Source organism: Phaethon aethereus (assembly GCF_964289735.1).
Source record: "Phaethon aethereus genome assembly, chromosome: 1".
Taxonomy (NCBI): Eukaryota; Metazoa; Chordata; class Aves; order Phaethontiformes; family Phaethontidae; genus Phaethon; species Phaethon aethereus.
This window is the reverse complement of record NC_138575.1, coordinates 75,588,549-75,611,480: the sequence shown is the minus strand read 5'-3', so window position 1 is coordinate 75,611,480 and position 22,932 is coordinate 75,588,549. Positions and strand designations below refer to the sequence as shown.

At 39.1% G+C, this 22,932-nt stretch overlaps 1 protein-coding gene across 1 annotated transcript in view; it reads right to left on the bottom strand.

The window, feature by feature from the left end:
- The window catches only part of ABCC9 (ATP binding cassette subfamily C member 9), a gene marked incomplete at both ends in the record, with an annotated part of 67,158 nt that overhangs the window by 32,896 nt on the left and 11,330 nt on the right, over window positions 1–22,932 (bottom strand). The window contains 11 exons of the mRNA XM_082014284.1: window positions 3,400–3,505; window positions 5,654–5,726; window positions 6,681–6,791; window positions 8,188–8,296; window positions 11,075–11,217; window positions 12,158–12,198; window positions 12,825–12,987; window positions 14,280–14,414; window positions 17,247–17,402; window positions 18,986–19,150; window positions 21,974–22,168. Of these exons, the coding sequence (XP_081870410.1) occupies window positions 3,400–3,505; window positions 5,654–5,726; window positions 6,681–6,791; window positions 8,188–8,296; window positions 11,075–11,217; window positions 12,158–12,198; window positions 12,825–12,987; window positions 14,280–14,414; window positions 17,247–17,402; window positions 18,986–19,150; window positions 21,974–22,168 (1,397 nt within the window). The remainder of the gene's footprint in view (window positions 1–3,399; window positions 3,506–5,653; window positions 5,727–6,680; window positions 6,792–8,187; window positions 8,297–11,074; window positions 11,218–12,157; window positions 12,199–12,824; window positions 12,988–14,279; window positions 14,415–17,246; window positions 17,403–18,985; window positions 19,151–21,973; window positions 22,169–22,932) is intronic.

The window sequence follows — 22,932 nt, the reverse complement described above, 5'->3', positions numbered from 1 at the left end:
CTTGCAAGACCCCTTGCAATTCCATACCATATTTCATATGCTTGCCACTATAATCAAATAGATCATCTGAGTGAGCAAAGACTAATTTTAGAATCTCAGTTTCTTAAAGTCTTCTTTCTTGGTTAGAAATTTCATTCCATGCTTAGCTTGACAAATACACTTTAGTTCTCCCAAATTATGAGCACGGTTTCTGTGAGAACCCACGTTCATTAATAATCTCATAAATAAACACGTGTAAGACCTTTTCTGAGCTGGGGCCTTCACAAATAAGGGGATTAAATATTTGGTCTTGTACTTTATTACCCTGCTGAATCTGAAAGAGTAATGCGATTGCAGGGCATGGGAGTAGGCTGAAACTGAAGCTCCTGAGGTTTCTATAAAGAGTATTTTATTTGCCCACTGGGTTTAGTAATCTTTGCTCTAATTTCTTTATTTATTGAAATGTGGCTATTTATGCTGGTTTTTGTTCTGTACTATAAAATATACATATTCCCCCAAATGGGGCGTGGTAAATTCGTCTGAAATGGTAGGAAAGACCAAACTGATTAGATTGATTAGCTATTTTTATAAGATTTTGAATATAAAAGCTTTTATGCTAACTCTGGACATTTTAAAAGAGACTAATGCATCTCTAAATGAGGCCCAGATTCCCTCAGCTTACAAAATTAAAATGGAGGAGAATGGCAGGATGAACCATTTCCTCTGCTAATATAGGCAAGAGATTTGAGGCAACACAAGGAACTGATCATCTACCCAAATGCTATCCAGCAGTTTGGAGGAATTTATTCCCACCCCTGCAACCAGCCATAGCAGCACAGCAGCGCTAGCAGGTATGCTGACTTTGGCTACTTGCATTTATCTGGCTGACCATTTATCCATCTGTGGATAATGCCCTTCAGTATTTTCTGTGAGTTACTGTGGCTGCAACCTTTTGGGAAGTAGTTGTACTTGTAATCCTTCTGAGGGGAGCACTGACTTTTCCTAATTTTTATTGAAGCCTTCCATAGCTTCAGGGCAGAACCCTCCTTTAGGAGGATTGATTTTGTAATTCTTGTGTTTCCCATGTTTTTCACTTAGTACACAACCACCTGTTTGCACAGAAACCAGTTCAATGTACAGAAAAGGTATACCAAGTAAAGGGCTTCCACTTGACCACTCTGCTTGGCAGTCTGAGAAGATGGTTCTGACTGTTTGGCTTGGTATGGATGAGGAAAATACATGTGTCTGCATATTCCCCACATCTGTCCCTGTACAGACTTAACAACTCAGATCTGAAACAGGCTCAGCTGAATCACTGCATCCAGCTAGCCTCATGCTTCAGCGTTTAAGCAGTGTCTCTAGCTGATTGCACACTGGGAAAACAAAAATACAGTTCCTGCTCCAAGGTTTTGTAATGTAACTGAGGCATGTCTCATACAAAAGGGAATAACTGAGATCTGGACCATAAGATTTGCCCTGGCCAAGATCTCTTATAGAAAGATAAACTAACATGGCTTCTTTCCTTAAGATGCCAAACCAGTGACAACCGTGGCAGTAGGACATAACAGCTCTCACTGCAGTCAACCACAATAGCAACAAGATACTCAAGCCCAATAATGGGCTTTCACAATGATGCATTGCAGGATTACCCCAATATAACTGGGGCTGAAATTTCATCCATCATTACTATTACTGTGTTGTTATACCTGAATTTGTTGGGGAATTCATCTAGCCTGCATTTCATCCCTGGATCAGTAGTTGCGTTAGTCATGCATGTGGAATCACTTGGAAAGGGATTTAAGAGAGTAAATAGGACCTCTATTATGGTTTTGTAAAGTATAGGATCCACTTAGTTAAATACCTGAAGCATCCTTCTGTATTCATCTGTCTGTCAGGCAGTCTGAAATTATCAGCAAAACAACCGTGTTTGCATCAACTATATCACAGTACCACATTATAGTTTGCAATGAAAAAAGTCACTCAGTAAGGCTTGAGATGCTTGCTAAAACCTTAGTTACCTTTTGGTTATATATCTTTCTAAGATTTGTCTTTTTGCCTAATATTCCTAAGATTCTGTATCTTTCTCTAGGAAAAATTTGATTCTTTCTCAAAGACATCTTTGAAAACAATTGAGAGAATAATGTCAGGGTACACTCTACTCACTCCTTGTATTTTCTTAAACTACTCAGGAAAAAAATGCCAGATTGTGAAGTCAAAATCCCCATTATATGTTTCAAAGAAATAAACTGTTCTAAGTCACACATTCTTCTTCCTCCAAAGCTTAAACTCACATATAATTAAACTAAAGTTAGTCTTGCCTTGGCTCCAACTGTACCTGCTACTCCAGTGACATCATACGTTTAGAATAGCAGACAGTGAAATATGGCTGGGGAACAAAAAAATGCCACACATACTAACACAGGAAAAGCAAAAATATCCATCTTGCAACATTGCTGTAAGAAAAAGATGACAAAGGAGGTTACTATTCAAGGGATGGGGCAAAAAGTATTGGTCTCTGTGATGAAATTCACTCTTTCTCCTCAAAAAGCTAATTAAGAAGTTTGGCTTGGTAGTTTTAAGGAAACAGAACTGATCTTTAAAATCAAAGAACAATTATTTGGGTTACAGCATATCCCTTCCACAGTCTCTGCCCTTCCCTAGGCTGGAAGAGTGGCTGCTGCCCCACCTAGTCTCCATAGAAAGTTCTCATTCACTGGGTCTGAATCCATGTGGATCCTAAGGCCTGACCTCACTAGCAGTTCCCTCTTCAACAACAGCTTCTTCAAAGCCTTTAGTCTTTAGGTATTTGGTGTCCTCAGGCTGCTTTCTCAATACTCTTCAATATGAAGAGTAACACTGACTTCCATAGGCAATGCTTGGGCAGTTACCAGAGAAGGGGAAAAGCATTGTTCTCATGTCATTATATCAACATTTTTTCTGCTAGCAGCAGCATCATAGAGTGGGAAAGACATCCCTTCCTGTGACACCCCACACATACCACTCGACTGAAGAAGCTCCAGCCTATCATGCTGTGACAGGTGTGTACAGTAGCAGCACAGCAATGGTGACTTCAATTACAGTGAGTACCGTAAATCCAGAGCCTATTCCCACCACTGAAGACTACTGGGTAACAGGAATAGTACATGCTTTCCATTCAGGTCATTTGCTAGGGCTAATATATTAGATACTAATCACCAGACTGTCCTATCTCCCTTCCTGAGGTGGTCTACTCTGAACCATGAACAGAACAGCAATGAAAGTCCTTCATAAGTTTGCAGGTGATGCCTTCCACAGAGGATCTGGATGATGATAATCATTTAACATGCAGTTCCGAGACGTGAAGTTTACCCTTCTCACCAGCAAAACCCAGCTACCTCCTTCTTAAATGAATACAGCAATTAAAAACTATATGAAACATACTTGCTCCAGTGAACTTTTCCCTCCAGCGTCTGCATCTCTCCCAGTATAGCAAGGAGAAGCGATGACTTGCCACAGCCAACTTGACCCACAATCATTGTCATCTGACCTATGATAATAACAACAAACACATTTTCAAAGATGCAAAAACCCCAATTCTACTCAAGTCCACAAGGCCCAATTAGATCCAGTTCTAGAGCACTTGAAATAGTCTGTTAGATTTGTTAGCATCCACTATGTAAATGGGCAATATTACATGTATGGAAATATACATTAAAGTACAGACTAATCTCCAAAGGAATGAGACTATTGCTATGACAGGTATTATCATACATTGTATGGGAATGTTTAACTAACTTTATGGAAGTTATTTAAACATTTAAATTTAATGTTTAACACTATAACTTTATGGAAGTTATTTAGGGCCAAATGATATAAAGTGCGAAGTGATTATTCAGTCTGTGGTTCCTTGAAATTTTGGGCCAGCCTAAAAAGTGACTGCAGCTGAAAGAAGATCCATTACTCTCTTCTGCTTTGCTGTACTCCTCCTTTCCCCACTACCACCTTCCAACCTTCAGTCCTACTCTGTAGTGGCAATGGTGCCTCTCAGATCCTACTGACTAACTGAACTCACTAACTGTGCATTTGCCAGGCAAGCTTCTCACCAGCTGGGGAGATAATGGTCTCATTTCTTCTAAAGGAGGTAACTCTTAGACTGGCTCACCCAGCTTGTAAACCCGTGGCCTTAGATTGTAAACTCCTTGGAGCAAAGACCTTCTGCTGGTGTGTGTTACCACTGGGCCAGCACAAAGAAGCGTTGTTTATTCATGTATAGGACACCTAATGCTACAGTCACATAGTTATTAAGTAATGCCAAAGTACTATACATAATCCCAAAGCCTATATAATTTGTTTCACTGTACAAAAATTATCAGAGGGATGGAACACCTCTCCTGTGAGGACAGGCTAAGCGAGTTGGGGTTGTTCAGCCTGGAGAAGAGAAGGCTCTGGCGAGACCTTATTGTAGCCTTCCAGCACTTAAAGGGGGCTTATAAGAAAGATGGGGACAGACTTTTTAGCAGGGCCTGTTGCGATAGGACAAGGGGTAACAGTTTTAAACTAAAAGAGGGCAGATTTCGACGAGAACTAAGGAAGAAATTTTTCACTCTGAAGGTGGTGAAACACTGGCACAGGTTGCCCAGAGAGGTGGTAGATGCCCCATCCCTGGAAACATTCCGGGTCAGGTTGGACGGGGCTCTGAGCAACCTGATCTAGTTGAAGATGTCCCTGCTCACTCCAGGGGGGGTGGACTAGATGGCCTTAAAAGGTCCATTCCAACTCAAAGTTTCTATGATTCTATGATGTTGAAGATCTGTCAACCTAATGTAATAAGCTATTTAAAAACTAAGCACTTCATAGTGAAAATAAATGAAAGCACTTCATATAGAAATAAAATATAAGACTATTTCATAACATGAAATACCAACACACAGTGCTAGGCATTTTACACTACTACTACTACTACTACTACTACTACTACTACTACTAATTTGCTACTTTTTGCACTTGCTGTATAAGTCTTCTAAAACAAATCAATGTTTTGTAAACCTGTGAAACAGGTTTGACATTAAGGATGCAAGAAATGACAGGAGCTCAGCTGCGCAAAGAGAAATTAACCAAAAGAGTAATTCATTGAGGATTTCTTCACAGACTACATGAGGCTCAAGGAATTCTCTGAGATGAAAATAGGAGAACTGGGAGACTGTAATGTCGAAGAGTGGTAGGAGAAGTATAATACACGACTGCTGTATGCCTGTGCACCCACTGGTAGCCACTGCTGGGAATAAAATACTGAATTAGATGGGCCCTTAATTTGAATGAGCCTGGAGTTCTCCCTCTTTCTTTTTTTGTCTATTAAAAATAATAATGATTTTTTGCAACCATCTTTTAAATATTTATTCTTACTTTTGACTTTGTTCCTGATTATAAAGGAAGAACGATATAAACTTATATAAGAACTATATAAACTATATAGGTATATAAAAACCATGTAATTTTTTGTTTATTTATAGTACTTTAGGTTAATGATATAGCTATATGACCAGTACAGTTCATGACCTTGTACACATTTTTAACCTTAATTTTTTTCTTATAAAAATCTAAATGTGTGGTTTTGTACTTTTTACAACATCAAGAACTGGAATTAGTAGCAATTTGATGCTACATCTTTCATGTTTAAGGTGTGCATTTATCCTACCTGTTGGGATTCTGATGTTTATGTTGGACAATGTAGCTAAACCACTTCCCCATGAAAAGTATCCATTGGTCACCTACAAAACAGTTACCACATGTCAGATATATAAACACATGAGGGAAAAAAATAGCATATCTAGTTTGGATTTAAAATATGTTACTAAAATAAATCTGTGATTAATAGACATGGTGAGGTATGCTCATGCACAAAAAAAGGAAGTTAGGTTAGTAAAGATTGCCAAACTCAGAAAAGTTTGTGAATTAAGAAAATCTATATACACAAATATATATATACTGTATGAAATGCAATACAGGGATGATCTTGAGTTGAACTCTATTTACCAAATACTTTCATTCGGTGAAGTGTAAGATTAAAGACTGATCACAAGACCTCACAGGTGACAATCTAAACAGCATAGCTTATCAAGGAATGAATCATTCTGCATATTGCGAAATATGGCCCCGTATGAATGTATTCCTAAAGTACAAATTGAATATTCACAAGGTTTATGCTAGACATAAGGAAAAAAAGTTCCCCAGTGGACCCTAGCCTTTTTGTGCATGCTTCTTTTTGAGTTGACAGGGCCATGAAATATTCTTTGCACAGAGCACATTTGTGGGGAAACGTTGGCCAACATGACTTAAAATACTGTCATAATAAATGACACATCATAATAAATGTGAAGAAATGACTCCAAAGTTTTGATCTTGGTTAAAAGAGTGAAAGAGAAGTGCATGAAAGGAAAGTCTAAAAAATCTACATTAATTTCTGCATATCAGATTATCTAGGTTTTGTTCCTTTAGTCTCATGATGCCTCTTTGTTTCCTGAAAAGACAGGTAATCACTATAAAGAGCTGGTCTGAAGTGAATTCTTCTCACGTTATTTTTGTCTAAAGTGCTAATTTATTTAAGGGCTTGTTCTTGCAATGGACAATTTGCCTTTGGAAGAAGAGCAGCAATTGGGCACTATCCTGTACTGTTGCAGCGGGACCTGCTCCTCATAAAGAATGAGACGATGTTTTCAAACCACCTTGATTGCGATATCATCTATCTCCACAGGACGTGTTTGCTTCCTTGTTGGCTGGTCATAGCTTTCAAGCTGATACCTCAATGGCTGCCTCCTGTTGATGGCCTTCGTGTGCTACATAGTGAAATGAAGAGAGGAGAAAAGTTGGAATTCTCAAGAGAGGACAGCATTTGGTTCCCTATAAAATAGATTATTCATTCCCTTTCCTCCCACCATTCTAGGTCACAAGAAAAAACAGAAATATGTGTGGTAATACAAACACACTACTGTGATGAACATATTGTAATGTTTCAAACACCCTTAACTGAAGCACAGGAAATACCTGATTTTTGGTTTCTCATGCATAACCATCCCAAATTTCAGCTCTGTCATCCTCCTCAAACCACTAGGTAAGTCTGCCCTATGTGAGGTAGCTCCAAACAAAGCTGTGTCAGTAAAAGTGTAATGACATGCAGAGTTACCAGTTTGGTTCCTGGAAGCAAAATAGCTGCAGCAGCAAGAAGCATATCAAATCAGCTTGTGCAGAGTACTTCACTAATGTGTAATAGTGATTGTGGAGCTAGCTCATTCTGGGCTATCTGTAGTATTTGTAAGCGCCACTGTATTGAGCTGAATCGGCGTAATCTTAGTGATTCCTTATAGCTGGGCTGTCTACAGTGAATGATTTAACCTTTACAGATATTATTTTTACTTTTCCCTCTCCCCATCATCTAGACTTTGTCTCTTTCTCTCTGTAGGGCTGGGCAAAAGGTGGACAAGAGAAACAAAATAAATGCTGAAACAACTTCATTTTTGTTTCCTTTATTATAGCTGTTAAGCCAGAAAAACAAGAAAAATGTTGTTTCGGGTTGGCAAATTGATTTAATTCAGCTCAAAATAGAACTTATTTTGTGCTAATCCTTTCTTTCTGTTGCCATCTTCAAGTTTCAGTCACATTTCAAATGATATAATGAGTTTGAAACAGTTGAAAAACATCAAAATGAAACACCTTTTCCCAAATCATGTCCCTTGGGTTTTTTCCCCCTCAAATTTTATTCAAATTTATTATATGTTTAGCACTCCAGTAGCAGCATTTTGGAATCAATTCCTATTTCACAAAGTTTGGTGGTGTTTTTGCCACCTCCAATTCTGAATTTCCCAGAGCAGGAATTGGTCCTACCTAAAGATGCCCAACATATGATGGGTTGTACTGGAAATATACAGTACAAACCCCACAACCACAGGAAATGCACCTGGGCCTTTTATAAAAACTGAGAAGGATGAATTTGAACCATGTGTAAATGCATTGGTGTGTTATGGGGTTTTTATTACTACTCAGCAATCCTTAAATGTGTTTGGGGACCCTTCATGTCATAGAAACACAGAGATCCTGACATAGAAAAGGCAAAACTGAGTAATGTTAGGGATAGGCTGGAAGCCAAAACTCAGCCCTATCAGCTGGTCCGCTGTCCTTCTACGTGCCTATATGGCCTCTCTGCTTTGAAACTCGGTGTCATAAAACAGAACTTACGAGTCCTGTGTGCTTCTTACAGGATTCATAAGCTACAGAGCTGTCCCCACCTCGCCAGCTGTCATCACCAATCTCATCACTCAGGAGAAACTCATTCAGCTTCTGTACACTTGAAAGAAAACAGGACAGTGAATTAAATGGGGTTTTAATCAGGTTTCCATGGACATCTCCGTTTTTGTGCAGTCCAGCCAGCAGGATATATCAGAAGTGTTCCAAAAGAAGTTCATGGGATACTTCTGGTTTCCTATTGGACTGTCTGCCACCCTGATGGCAAGTGAAAAAATAGGTGGAAGCAGAACAGATTAAAATAATTAAACATCGTACTGGTAGCTGGGAATGAAGAAGAGAGCTAGTCATGTGAGTGCCACCACATGTGGGAACAGTTTCCATCTTGGCAGGCCCATCTCTTCTGTCCCTTTCTCATGCCTACAAACAGTCAGGATGCATGAATGAGTCATTCACCCACCTACATCCTCTGAAAATGCCAACGCACTAGGTGCATCCTGAACACAACTTTTGCATACACTGCATGCAAACAGGATGGAATATCGCACAAACCAGCACAGCCACGGCCAGCCTTGCAGAAATACGGCAAGACCTCTCTTTGCCTACTTCTTAAAAACTATCCCCTGGGAAATACAGTGCACATGTTCAATTCATTCTTCATCACAGCATGATTTGATCCTCTTTCTGCCCCACTTCCTTTCACAGTGCCGTAAGCACCTGGGTCCTTATTGTTCTGGGGAAGGGATGAACGAAAGCGCCCATCGGTCATGGTGAAGCTAGTTTACTTTGCAAAAACTAAAATCAGGGTGTATTGAGCCAGAGACTGAGAAAGCAGGACATATGACTTCAGATCAGTGATTTGAACATTAATCTGCAAATGGGAAAGTAGTCCTGTTTCAAAGCCTGTCTGAGCATTTTGTATGAAATTATCTATACATGTTCAAGCCACAGAGATACAGGTCAGCAAGAAAGCACTGATATTGTCATTATTTCCTCCTGACACTATACCTGTTCCTATCTCCTTTTTTGAAAGGAATACTTACATGTCTAACTCCCATATCGGAATTTCAGTCTTATGTAAGTGCATCAAGCAAGAATTTATCTTCTGGTAGAAGATAAGATACCTCATTCTGATCATCTGTCTAAGAAGACATCTACTATTACTTTGCTTTTGAATGAGGACAGGTACTCTCAAAACTTTCATGGTACTAGGACTACTCTTTACAATAAAACGGAAATTCTGACCAAAGCATAAGCACTTAATCATAACACAAATGAGTGCATACTCATTTATGTGTATTTGATTAATGACAGAATCATGGAGTGGCCAAGCACGCATTCTTCATTCTTCACTTGGGGGACATGATGTTCATGGGAGAAAGATGTTAGGAAATAAGTTTACCAAAGGGTAAAGTATGTTTTGGCAAATATGTCTTTAAGTAATGTCCTGTGGGGCGGCCAGCAGTGCTAAGAAAAATGTACACACCATTTTGATATTAGGGCTATGCTAAATATAGAGCAGAGATGTAGAGGCTGGGATGATTTATAAAGGAAACTTGAGATTTTCCACTAGTCAGAAATAATTTTCAATGTAGGGAAAATCTCTCATGTGGCCCTGCTGCTGCTTCAATAAAAATAAACCCTATTTAAATTTTTTTTTTTTAAAGTGAGTGTGGTACTGGCAAATGACATATGTGGGAGACTGAACTCCCTTTGACTGCTATTTGTTATTGTTGTTACCCACCAAAAAGAGGCAGTGGCAGCAGCAATATAATACCTTGCCAATGTACCTCAGTCTTGGCAAGAAGGAACTATGTTCCTGGGTGGGAAGGTTAGTTCAGTCTTCACATCCTGCTAGTGCTAGGCATCTGACACATTCCTGCCAGTCAGGTGTCAGTTTGTGACTCTTGGGACATCTTGGCAGTGTATGTATCTACATAACTGCCCCATGACCATGACTCGTTCCATACAGACCACTGACGCAACAGCCAGAAGTCTGAAACTTGACTTACTACCAACCAGCTCCCTTGAGATTAAGTGCTCTATAGCCCAGCATGAAGGGCTATTTGCAAAATAAATGCCTGGAACATATAAATTTCTGTTAAAGCAACACATTTTATGAGACACTTTTCCTTTATTTTTTAATATTTTTTCCGCTTCATACCAACTTCCTCGCTGTTCTGCCATGCAGATCCCTACTCTCACAGACTAAACTCCCAAATGTCTGCCTTGCCATGCTTCCTCTCCTGCATCTCTGCATCTCATGCGTACCGCCATTCAGGGGAACAGCATTTCCTCTAGAAGAGAAGTCCTGTAGGGCTCAGTTTCCCTTGAGTAACTAGTCCTTTAGCATCCAGTGTTCCTCCACCCACTCTCTTTCCTAAGAAAGTTCATACTAGTGCTAGACAATGAGAGGTAGGACAATACCAAATTCTCACGTAAAGCCCAGTGCACCCTTTGTGGATGTAGAGTTAAGCCAGTTGCTCTTCCTTGCATCAGCAGGGCCAGTCTTGCTAGATAGCTTCACACCAGTCTCTTTCATCTCCCTCTGTGTTGACAAGAGTTCAGAAATGTACCAGGTAAGAGTGATGGTGAGTTGCCACACTGTGAGAAGAGGAGCATATCCTAAGGGAGGACGAGCTGACTTTGAATCCAGACTGCCAAATTTGGTGAAATTATTTAAAAAATTGAACATTTATTTGTCTCTGTATCATGCAATAAAAAGAAATAGTTACTCTGATTCCTCTCCCATTTTTGAACATCGGAGTCCCACCTCTAAATCCTCTTCTATGTGAGCTGGTAGAAACAACCTTTTTCTCTAGCACCTTCCCTGTTGTGTTACTGAACGTAGGTGTTCAAGAGATGGAGAAGGGCCACTTACCTTACGATAGCCTTGACTGCAAAACGAACCACAGTGGAGAGCAGGAACAGTGGTGTGACCAGGATGTGAAACAATGACAGTGATGCAAAGGCCTGGGCGGGCTGCAGTGGCTTGTCATTGGTATATGCATAAGTCACAAAGGTCTGTCAACATCAGGAAAAGAGCATGTCAGGATAAGGTCTCTTGAAAAAGATGGACAAGGACAGCAAGCAAAATATTTTGCTCAACTAAGGCCAATAACTATATACCTCAATTTACTGTGAAACCCAGTAAACTGAAGAGAAAGTTGTCTTCTATTAAAATGAAAAAGATTTTTAAAATTTGCCAGTGATTTCAAGAGATTTACACATTTAAGAATGAAAAAAATTTCTTTGCAAAATCAAAGCATTAAATTTTGTGAAGTTTTCTAATTAACTTCAAGATTTAGAGGAAACACACAACCCAGAATAATCAGTAAGAATCTAACAAATTTTAGGGTTTTTTTCACAGATGCAGAGCTATGGTCATATTTCACCCAGTTCTGGTAGACACTGTCAGCATACTCTGAGTAATGCCCTCAGAATTTGGTCTATGAAGACTCCTTGCTGACCAGCACGCCATAGTTCCTCTAGTGCATTAGGCTGAGATTTAAACCTGGCCAGAGGACAAGCAAAATTTATTTCTCCTTAAACTGCAGAGTACCCTTTCTTGAATACTGAAATGGTGGCTTATAATGCACTTTGAAACAGGAATGATTTTCATTGGTAGACAATAGAATAGCGAAGCCACTCAAATTGCCTTCAAAATGAGAGCTTCTCAAAATGGGTCTTCTTTCAAGTGCAATGATTTTTTTTCTTTATTTCTTACAGTAAAAATTTATATTTCTTTTGGTTTTTACCAATCCAAACCATAGCTGGTGAAATACCAGCTCTGGGACTGGGCACTTCCAGTGTCATGCTATCCTTCAGTTAGCAGGGGCACATTAAGTCATCTGCTGGTTTTGTGAGGAATACATCCTACAGTAACAATGGTGTCCTTTTTTTCTTTCTCCCCTTTTCTTTTTCTCTCTGTTTTTATAAGGAAAAGTGAAAAAAAAAATCTTACTGCAAGAACAGCTGCTATTGGTATGGCTGCATTCATAAAAACTGTGAAAGAGAAGTAAAATAGGCATGAAATTATATGAAATAAGAAAAAACAGTTTTACAATTAGTTGTTTGGCGCTAGAAGAATTGAGTTATTTCCAATTCAAGTAATTAAAGCTCTCAAAGGAGTTTGCAGGAAGAAATTTCCTTCCATGAGAGAGAGAGATCTTAAACACACAAACAAATAAGCCGAGGAATTATCTCATTTGTATACTTCAGTAAACTGGGATAAAAAGTTTTATGTGCACAATTATTACACAACACAACTAAAACATTACCCTCTCAGCTCTTCTACATTATATAAAATACAATTTCTTTCAGACACTAATTTATCTTTGCAGTAATCAGAGCTGCTAATATTATCATGAGCCTCCTTACTATAAAGCAACTCATAACTGTAATGTCATAATGAAGGTGACAGAAAACTTACTAAAAAAAAAAATCAAGATATGCTCTATATTTTCAAGTTTCTGTGTTATGTATTTGTCATGCCTTTTTATTTTAATCACATTCCACACACACAAAAAAAGTGTCATAGGCACAGCTGTATCTCCTTTAGTTGAAGTCAGGAGGAATGCTGACATGAAGAACAGGATCCATTTCCAAGCACTAAAGACACAGTTACTTACTGGAAAGAGATGTATGAAGCGCAAAGGTTTTTAGACTGGTGAGTTCCTTCATTCTTGTTTCTTCCACACTAGTACAAAATATGTGCTCCCAGGCATACAGCTTTAATAACTTAATGCCTTTTAGTATCTCATTGGTTTTCTTTAATCTCTCAGTAGAATAGTCCTTCATTTCAAAAGAAAACAAGGATAAGAAATTCATAATGGTTTGTAGTTTTAATGAGAATGCTCTTTTCCCTTCATTTCTGTTGTAAAATTCATTAAAGATTTATAATTTTGTTTGTTTGTGATTTTGTACAGGCTTTCAGTTGCCATACTGAGTAAAGCAATATAAAATTTCATGTTCTTTGAATATATTAAAATGCTTACAATCATGAGGGGAAATTAAGTGACCCTATTATGAGAAGAAAAATAAACCAAACCATCTGAATCCTTCAAACAGAGGGTGAAACTCAAGGAGGTGGATTAGTAGGTCAATGGTTTCCATAAACAATAGACAGAAGACTACGTGTGTGTAACTGCTGATACAAGATTAATTCTGGGATTCGTACAGCCTGGTCATGAAAATAAGTGAGAAGTTTATTGATATATTTTGCTAGTTGCCGTCACCAGAAAACAGTAATTTTGGTAAAATCATAATCCAAAAGATGTTATGAGTATGAGGAACTCAGAACACAGCAAAAAGAAGGATTCAGACTATTTCTGAAATTATGCAAAGATAAATCCTCAGTTGGTATAAATTGGCACAACTCAACAAGACTGAAGTGTGCTGAAGATTAGGTCCATGTATGTATAATTTGCTTACTGAATATTAAGATAACACGGATCTTTAAATATTTGACAACTCAAACATCAAAGGTTGATTAAAAAAGTTCAAGGATCACGAGAATAAAGTTAAAAATTAGACAAAGTATCAGAAAACTTTTCTAATTGGTGAACTAAACTAGACAGCGAAATAAACGTACAGCACTGGACAATATACAACACATATTAATCCAGCCATGCCAGCTAATTTTTAGACAATACCAAAGCTTGGGGTGAGAGCATAAAGTCTATAGCCATTTCAGAGGGGGGTGGTACACACTCTGTAATACTGTCCTCCTATAATTTATCAGTCATTTATACTGTTTGCTAACATCCCATGAAATACAACATCTGAATGTAGGAATAACACCCTTTCATGGGATTGAATTCAGATGAAACTGTGCTAGCTGGGTGAAAAATACTCTGCAGAGAAAGCAGGTCAAGGCCCACATACTTTTTTCAGATTCTTGTCTGACAAACATTAAGAAGGAAGAGATACTGAGCCACAGAAAAACAGAAAGGATGATGGAATTAAAGGACAGCTTGCCCAAACCTCCACAATGAATGTTCACTAACAACAAGAACAGAATCCAGAACTCCTGGTTCCCTGTTCTCATTTCTGGATCACAAATGTCACTGAAATAATTTACTTACGAGAGTGCTCTTCTGAGCCTCAGCCAACTTCGTAGCTATGAAGTACTGTATTGGAGCTAGCAGTACAATGACAGCAGCACCGACCAAGGCACTCACTCCGAGTAAATTGTAGAGTAGGATCACACCCATTATTATCTATGAAGAAAAAAGCAACATAGAAAAAAAAAAAAGTAGATTTCAATATGCCAGAATGATAGCAAGGAAAAAAAAAAGTTTTTCTAATAAACAGTTAAATGGTTCATAGGAATCAGCTGAGCCCATACTTCAGAAGGTCATGTTTGGAAAGTGTGGGAACCAAACCCAGAAGTTTGACAATAACTGCATAGTTTGTGTTCATGCCTGGTAGTCCTAATTCCAGATGAGGTTTCCACAGAACTGAAGGAGCATTAAAATGATGGTGCTTGCCCTAAGGCATTTTACAGAATCACTGGCCTCAAGTCTTATTTACACTAGAGCTCCTTACATCACTCTGGAAGTATTCAAAGCTCTTAACGTCTTATTCATGGCAGTCCATTGTAAATCACATTTGCATTCTGTTGTAGTGGTTTTCTTGCAACTGCAGGCAGAGGCACGTCTAAGAAAGGCACTGAAGCATGATGCAGATGCCCTGGGAGTGACACAGACCTGAGCTTGTGCATCAATACCATGTAGCTCTGTAGGACAATATCAAGATGCTACCTTAGCCCTACAGAGAGTTTGGGAACACTTCCCACAACGGTTTACCTGGGAATGGCTCTGATGCAACTACCACAATTCTGGTTCCCATGTTAATACAAGCTCTACTACGTAAGTATTTTTATAAAAAGCTCCACTTTATGGTACAGAGATGTCCTCAGTAACAGGCCACACAGAACTAGTTCTCTACTTTGTATTTTTGCTATCCCTTCAGTGAGTCAGTTCTGTCTTTAAATCTGCCTTCTTACTATACAAGTCAGTGGAGTTCAACACTTTGAAAGCATTATTTAGCTTTTTAGCCTTCTGTAATGTAAATTAGCATACCTACATGCCATTTTCTTAGCAGAATAATACAAGGTTACAGGTAGCAATTTGTACTTGGGGTAAACTGAAGCCCTTACTGGGGGCCTGATCCTGCAATGAGTTTTTGTTCTTGATAACAGGCCATAATTGGTGGATACACAATATATTTTCTAAGATTCACAGCAGCCTTCAGCAGGCTATGGCTTTATTGGCTCACACTGGAAGGATATAACTTCAGTATTTGCTACAAGCTGTTCTGCTCAAGGAGGGGGCAGACTTGATAATTGCTGTTTCTTGGGACGTCCCTTGAAGCTCAAGTGCTTTGCATAAGGAAAGACAGGATAGTCCCACCATCTTTTCCAGAGAGGTATAGTTACAATCCAGTCCATAGGTACCAAGAATTAGTTTTTTCCCTTTTTTTTCCCAAAAAGCAGCCAATTGAGCTAATCAGGCAGAAAGACATTGCTACACCACCAGTGTCATTACTATCAGCTGCATAATACTTTAAGAAGGAAAGAGTAAGGAAGTATTCCCTTTCAATTTCATCACTGAAGCAGAGGTGTAAAGTAATCACTACGATTGCTAGAGCTTAAGAGCAGAAGGAGCCCTCTATAGCCTAGGCCACAGATGCTCACTCACCAAGTTCTTCAGAAGGCACAAATTCATGGGTGATGCAATGCTCATTCCTGGACAAAGCTATGGTTGACCTACCCTGTGTTCCCTGTCTCCTGATTCCCTGAAGGTGAACTAGAGGAACCAGCAAAATCATCAGAAGCTTCCTCAAACCAGCCTTTTACAGTAGTGGTGAGGAAGGCCATTACATTTCTACAGTGGCTGAGACAGACTCTTTATTGAAGAGACAAATGAGTGGTGAATTTAGGCTACATATAATTATTCACTAGCCATAGGAATTGGACCACCTGTTCATTTAATAACTTTCAAAGTATTAACAGCAACACTTCCAAATAAACCTGGATATGAAACAGTCACTTAAAATGAAACACTCTGTAATATTTCTAACTTCAGTTACTGTGCAAACTTTTTTGGTCTTTTTCTCCATAAATTATTTCATGGTTCTCGAAACCCTACTCAGTCCTAAAATAGACACATAACAAACTAATATTTGTTTCCATTAGTAGTGGCAATGTTGCTGACTATTATAATAAATTACTGATATAGTTCCAGGAATTTCAGCAAAACAGATCTGCTGTAAGAGTGGGTTCTATCCCTTTTTAAACTTGTTTAATGTCGGTGGGATCACCTATAGGTAAGGACCATGTCATTCCCACCCCAAGCTAAAATTTTGAAGGTGCTACAGGACTCCAAGCTTCATGGAAAATCAGCATGGCTTAGGTCATCAAGTCGTTCAGCACTTTTGAAGATTTCTTTCAGGCTAATAATTTTTAACTTTCCTTCCTGAAGATTTGCCTACAGATCTGCCTACAGATCTTTCCCAGCCTTGTTAAGAACCAGATGTTTACAGTAACTAAGATTGTTTAGATGAACACTCCTCTGAACATTTCGTGCAGCGCACTGTCAGTGCTGCTGCCAGTCACTGAGCAGGATTCAATTGCTTTTTGCTCCTGCCACAAAACGCAGTTACAAGTGGACACTGCAAATGCAATACTTGGTGCTGGTCAGATGCCTGTGCTGCTGCCATGTGGCAGAAATAAAAGCAATGGCTTGTGTCAGCAGCAGAAGAAATATGAGCAGGGAAAGGATGACAGGTCATCATTCTTAAAGTCACAGACCGCATCCATGACATGGAAATCCTGCTCAAAAAAATACTTGCTCCTTACTGGCCCTCGGAGAGACAGCCTCCCAGCCCTTGGAGGAGATGATGGGTCATGTTTCTGCTTGTTAGTCCTCCTGGCAAGGGAGTGTGAAGTCCAGGTTGCCCTCTGGACTTTGCAGTAGTCTCACAGACATATATCCTTTTCAACCAGGTTGAAGGATGTCTGAAATCAGGCCTTTACTTTGATGCTCTACCTGAACAGGCATTGCCCACAGATTGGGGCACAGGAACAAGAACCACATTAATTGATTTGTTTCTATGGCAACCAAGTTATTGATTTGTCCCAGCGTCATCTCTCCCATGGACAAGTTGGATGTGGAAAGCCTCAGGATCTTATTATATATCATTGCCTGTGGGAAAGGAATAAAATGGAAGATATGAAAATTATATCATTATAAAGCAACAGTAGCAGCAGGACTTTTCAAACAGCAGTATCAGTCTTTACCTAAGACAGCCCTTCTCCCAGTCTCTCACCTGAGACAGAGAGAGAGACGGAGACAGAGAGAAAGCATAAGAGAGAGAACTGACTTTAAAAAACTCCAACTCCTCTTAAAAGGTTTGTTGCTTAACGCAGACCTAAAATAGAACAAAATGACAAGAAAACATAAAAATTTAGGAGACTGGGCAAAGATCTTTTTTAATAAACATTTGGTGAGCCTACTTTTCTGTGACACTGTCTGTCAAAGAGGTCCTTGTTTCTGATAAGATAGTGACCTATGAACTGTTGATCAGAGTGGGTATGTATTCCTTTGGGTTTCTCTCCTTTACCTGGTCATCTGTTTCCATAAAATTTGTAGAAGCTTAACAGGGTTTAAAATTAATCAGGGCATATCTCCACCAGAATTTTAAAGACAAATATCGTGAACCCAGTTAGCAGTTATGATGGAATACCACACACTGCATCTTTAAGGAAGTTTTTAAAATAATTTTTACTCTTTGCCCTGTTTTGTCCATGAACAAGGTAAACCCTGTAGCATTAATCAGAAATGTCTACAGACCATGTGAATCACATCAAGTGCATATGGTCTTAAAAGTACCCATTTTGGCAAGTGGGAGTCACAAAAACACAGGGAAATAATTAGGTACTCTTTCTTCACCAAGTTTGTGCCATCTATCCTGGGAGAAGGCAGAAAATGTTTGAAACAGCTATATCAATCACAGTGCACACAAAACCCAGCAGCTTCCATGCTGAGATGATATTCCTGTGATAAGTTACACCTGGCAAAACATCAGTTCCAGCTTCTGTTTTGCACATGCTGCCGTCTGTGGAGTTTGGTCTGTGGAGATCCCTGCTACAACCCACCCACGTTCTGAGCTGGAGCTGCTGGCTCCAGTTCATAAACATGACTTTCACAGAGGGTTAATGGATGCTGGTTTGAGAGACACAGCTTTGGAGATGAATCACTCCTGTCCCATCCCACAGGGCTCTGTGCAAAAGGGCATAAATATCCAGAATCACCATTGATGGTACATGGACAATGTTCCTGTAAAACACAGCTCAGCCAAAGATACTCTGCAGATGACACTGTTCACAGTCAGCAGAAGTAACCTCATAAAAGCAAATGAACAAAGCAGTGGCAGAACCAAAATGACACTGCTTATCTTCATATACTTAACGTTATAGAATCATAGAACAGTTTGGGTTGGAAGGAATCTTTAAAGGTCATCTGCAAAGTTATGTTCTCACATGAGTGAGAGTTAAACTTCTACATGTTAGTATGATGGATTTAGTTTTTAGCAAAAGGAATTGCTAACGTCAGCTTGGCTGTGTCAGTGATACTACTTTTTCCAGTTTTCTGTATAAAAATACAGTGCATCTCTTCTCTTAAACAATTAACTGCATCTTCAGGTAAAGAACAAGCCATATGAAAGTAGGAAGCTGGAGATATTATTAGTGAATTTCTTGGCAGATTATGGGAACGTCTCTGCTCACCAGTAAAGCACCTCGTAGGTTGATGCCAGTTTCTGTAGTCACATAGTAGGATGCCTGCAGGAATGTCCTCTGCAAGATAAGGGCCAGGAAGAGAAGAACTGCCAAAACATAAACATTCCTGAGGAATTCCTCTGATGAAAGATATGAATTTGATGGATCCTTGACCTGAAAAGAAAGGAAAAAATTATGAAAGTGGTATGGGAGGGATTGTATATTCCTGAGACACTGGAAACAAGGAAATCCAGTCATTGCATTAGAATAAAAAATATTGATGGTATTATGGGCAAGTTATGGAGATCAGATTTCTCACTGTCCTATGTATCAAAATAATTTGCATACAAATTAAACACTCTGCTCATGTTCCAAAGACTTAGGATCTTCTAGCAGTTCTAAAATGAATTGTTTTTAGCTGGAAAGGGACAGTGAGATCAGCATGTCTACCTTATCTTTAGTTTCTCCATTGATAATTTGTAGGGTAGAAATGCTACTCAGTAGAAAATAAAGCTCATTACACCTGCACCACAAAGAAGCTGCAAGAAAATATTTTTTATTATAAGGGATTAGTTACTTATGTTGCATTTGTATATTATGGAAAAAATTCCTCCCAGAAATATAGTCTATGATGCCTGTGGATTCTGAATAAAATAAAAAAATATATATGCCAGTGTTCCCCATAAAATGAGGTTTAAATGCCTCAACAGGGGGAAAAAAAAAATCTTGTTTAAATTACTTGATTTGTTTTCATTTTCTGTTTTTTCTGTTCACTGTGCTACCCTGTTTCAGGCAGAAAAGGAAACAAATGTACCAAAACACTGCAAGAAAGGCTGTTCCTTTGGTATTTCCGATCCAGCTGGAAGTAGGATGTACTGTAATTCTTACCAAAAAAAAAAAAGAAAAAAGAAGGAGGAAAAAGCCTGTTCTGCTGAAATACCCAGCCTGATTCTGACATGAAAGGTTTGGGAAATATTGGAGAGTAAGCCATGTACCCACCCTCTTGAAGATTCCTTCATCACTCTGGATTACTGTCATCCACCATGAGACTGCAAGCAGGAGAGATGTGGTCCGAGCCGTCCAGGCTCACCTCGCTGCAGTGACCCCAGCCTCTCCACACCACGCACTTCTCCCTCTGCCACAGGCAGCTGACACCCAAAAGGCAGCTTACACCCAAAAGGTAACACTGTTTTCAAAAGGTCCGATGTCCATAAGACACCTAAATCCCACCGAAATAATAGAACTAAGTGGGTCAACCAGCCCAAGACTCCTTGAAACAAGGGTTGCTTAAGTGCGTGATTAGTCAGATAAGTATATTTGAAAACTCTTCTCTTAATGTTCTGCTGCATTTAACTTCCCCATTTTTACATAGTGAAATGCTACATAGTATTTACTACATAAAATACATAGTATTTTATCAATAATAAAATAACATTTGTAGATACCTTTATCAATGTATATAGAGTTCTCAGGAATTAAGGGGGAATAAGCATAAAATTCAATTAACTCACATTAAGTGAAACTAGACAGAATTAAAAGGAGAAATGCATAATAGCAAGAACAATCAAGAGAAACTTTATCAAAATCCATAAATTAAAAGCAAATGTATTCTGAACTGTATCCAAGAGAAATAGTGACTGTCACCAAGCCAGGCTCCTGGAGTGGTTTCAAGTTCTCCAAAGACTATTTAATCTTCCCTTTAGCCAGTGTTGACTAAAACTTAACCCCCCCCCCCCAACTAAAACCACTACACTGAAGAGTACAAAAAAAATAAAGGAAGCAGATGAGGTATAGATTCCTAAACCTGAGATCCAGAAATGATCTTTTCCAAGCTAAAATACCTTGTTTGTTCAACATGCAAAAAAAAACATTTTTGAAGGCAAAATATGCACTTTGCCTTTTAAGTCTGTGTCTCAAATCTAACACGAGGAGGTTCAAGGATGATAAAGAGCTTTTTTTGATAAGCTGCACAATTAAACTCTCCTTCAGTGCAATGGCTGAATGAGAGTCTAAAGCCAAATTCAGACCATCAGTCAATAAAATGAATGTCAGGAGTGAGCAGCCAAGGAGATGTTTGGATAATGATGATAGTCAAATGCTTTATCTGGAGGGGAAAATATTATTCCATTACATACCTATCTGCTCATTCAAATACAGAACACTCACTGCATAAAGTTGATGGAGATGTTTCCATATTAGAAGACAGATGTAGGAAAACTCCTTCATCATGTCTTCTCTGCTGTCAGCTGGTGAAATAATTTTACCTGTATCTTTTCACTAGTTGCTAATAAATTATTTTTCTTATGATAGAAAATATTCTGTATCAGAGGCTTGCTCAGTGCTTAGAAGTGATCTCTGACAGTTCAGCCCTGGTGAAACCTGAAATGAGCTGTGAATTAGCATCTTTTGTGCACCTCTAGTATCAAGAACGCCATTGAATAAAGTGGATGCTTTTCACCTTCCCACATGCACCAATGCATTTCATCACAGCAACAAGCAGCATAATCAGTCACAAACAGGGAATGACTACTCTCTGCTTCCCAGTGGAAAACAGATTTCAGAGAGCTCAAACCTGTCTATGAACGACAAATGGACAGATGGACAGAAATTAAGCAAAATTCCCAAATTCATCCTTGCTGGATGCATCACTGAGGCACCACCAGCGGGTGTCATGCCTGAAATGAGGAGGTACAGTTGAAGAGAAGCAGAAAAGCTGTTCCTTCTCTCCAGAACTGCAGGAATGACTCCACCAAGAGGCAGACAGCCAGGCAACCTGTGTTGCACTCATACCAAAGACTTCCATTACTCAGGTCTGTAACTTGACTGTCTTTCACCAAAAAAACCAAACTCAAAACCTCAATTTGCTTGAAAGAAACAATTAAAAGATACATTGATGATCATGGACATATAAAAGCATGCAGCCAGATGTATTAAATACCTGATATGAATCTATAACTAATATCAAACAAAATCTTTCAGTCGATGTTGTCAGGTTACCTTTTCTGTTGCATTTGTGTTATTGGTTGTATTCTGGAAGCCCTGGACAATCCCAGAAATACATAATGGCCCAGCAAAACCCAGCAAGTCAGCCAAGTAACGGAACGTGCTGCTGAGAAGAATTGGTCGTCCAAAAGCACTGTACATGGCTAACCATATGGAGGGACTCCGATTGGGCTGGTCTGCTACTTTTTTCTGGAAAACAGAGAAACAGGTATCAATGGAACACGAAGAGGCCTCCCTGGCTGTATACAGCAACTTCCATTTTGTTCTCCTCTGGGTGCCCAGATGGTTCCTGAAGGGTGTTTTGGAGTAGATGAGGTAGGAAACATGCTGTAGATATCAACAGATTTCAGACATTCATCACAGCAAATTCAAATTCTGCCTCCTCTTGGTAACTGGTTCTTCACCTCTAAATCCTAACACTTTGCTGAACCTGTGAACACAGGAATGCAAATGCAGATTAATTGTACTGGCACATAGCCATTGCTCCTTGTCACACGTGCGCTCAGGAAAAGGTCTGACCTTTCAAGCCCTTACTCATATGGATAATCTTGACTTTCACAGTAGCTGTGAAACCATTTGATCCAGTAAAGACTTCTGATATGAGAAAGGGATTGAAGCAAAAAACGTGGACAGACACCTACAAGAATATAGTTTAATTGAATTTATCTGGATTTTTTCTGTCTCTCGGATGCCTTCCAGGAAGATAGACTTCAGCTGATCACTAATTACTGGGCTCAAAAAGGTGAAAGTAACAGGCTATGTTGGGAGGTAAGATTAAATCAGCTATGGATCCTTTCTAGCTTTCAGTTCTATGGATCAATGGAGTATCACAACTCTTGCCCTGAAACACCAACCAGCAGATATCTCTGCATCTAGTCAGAGGAGTTCTGATATTTCTGAGGTCCTTTTAATCTACAGAAGAAGGAGTTTTACTTGACAGATCCATGGTCTGC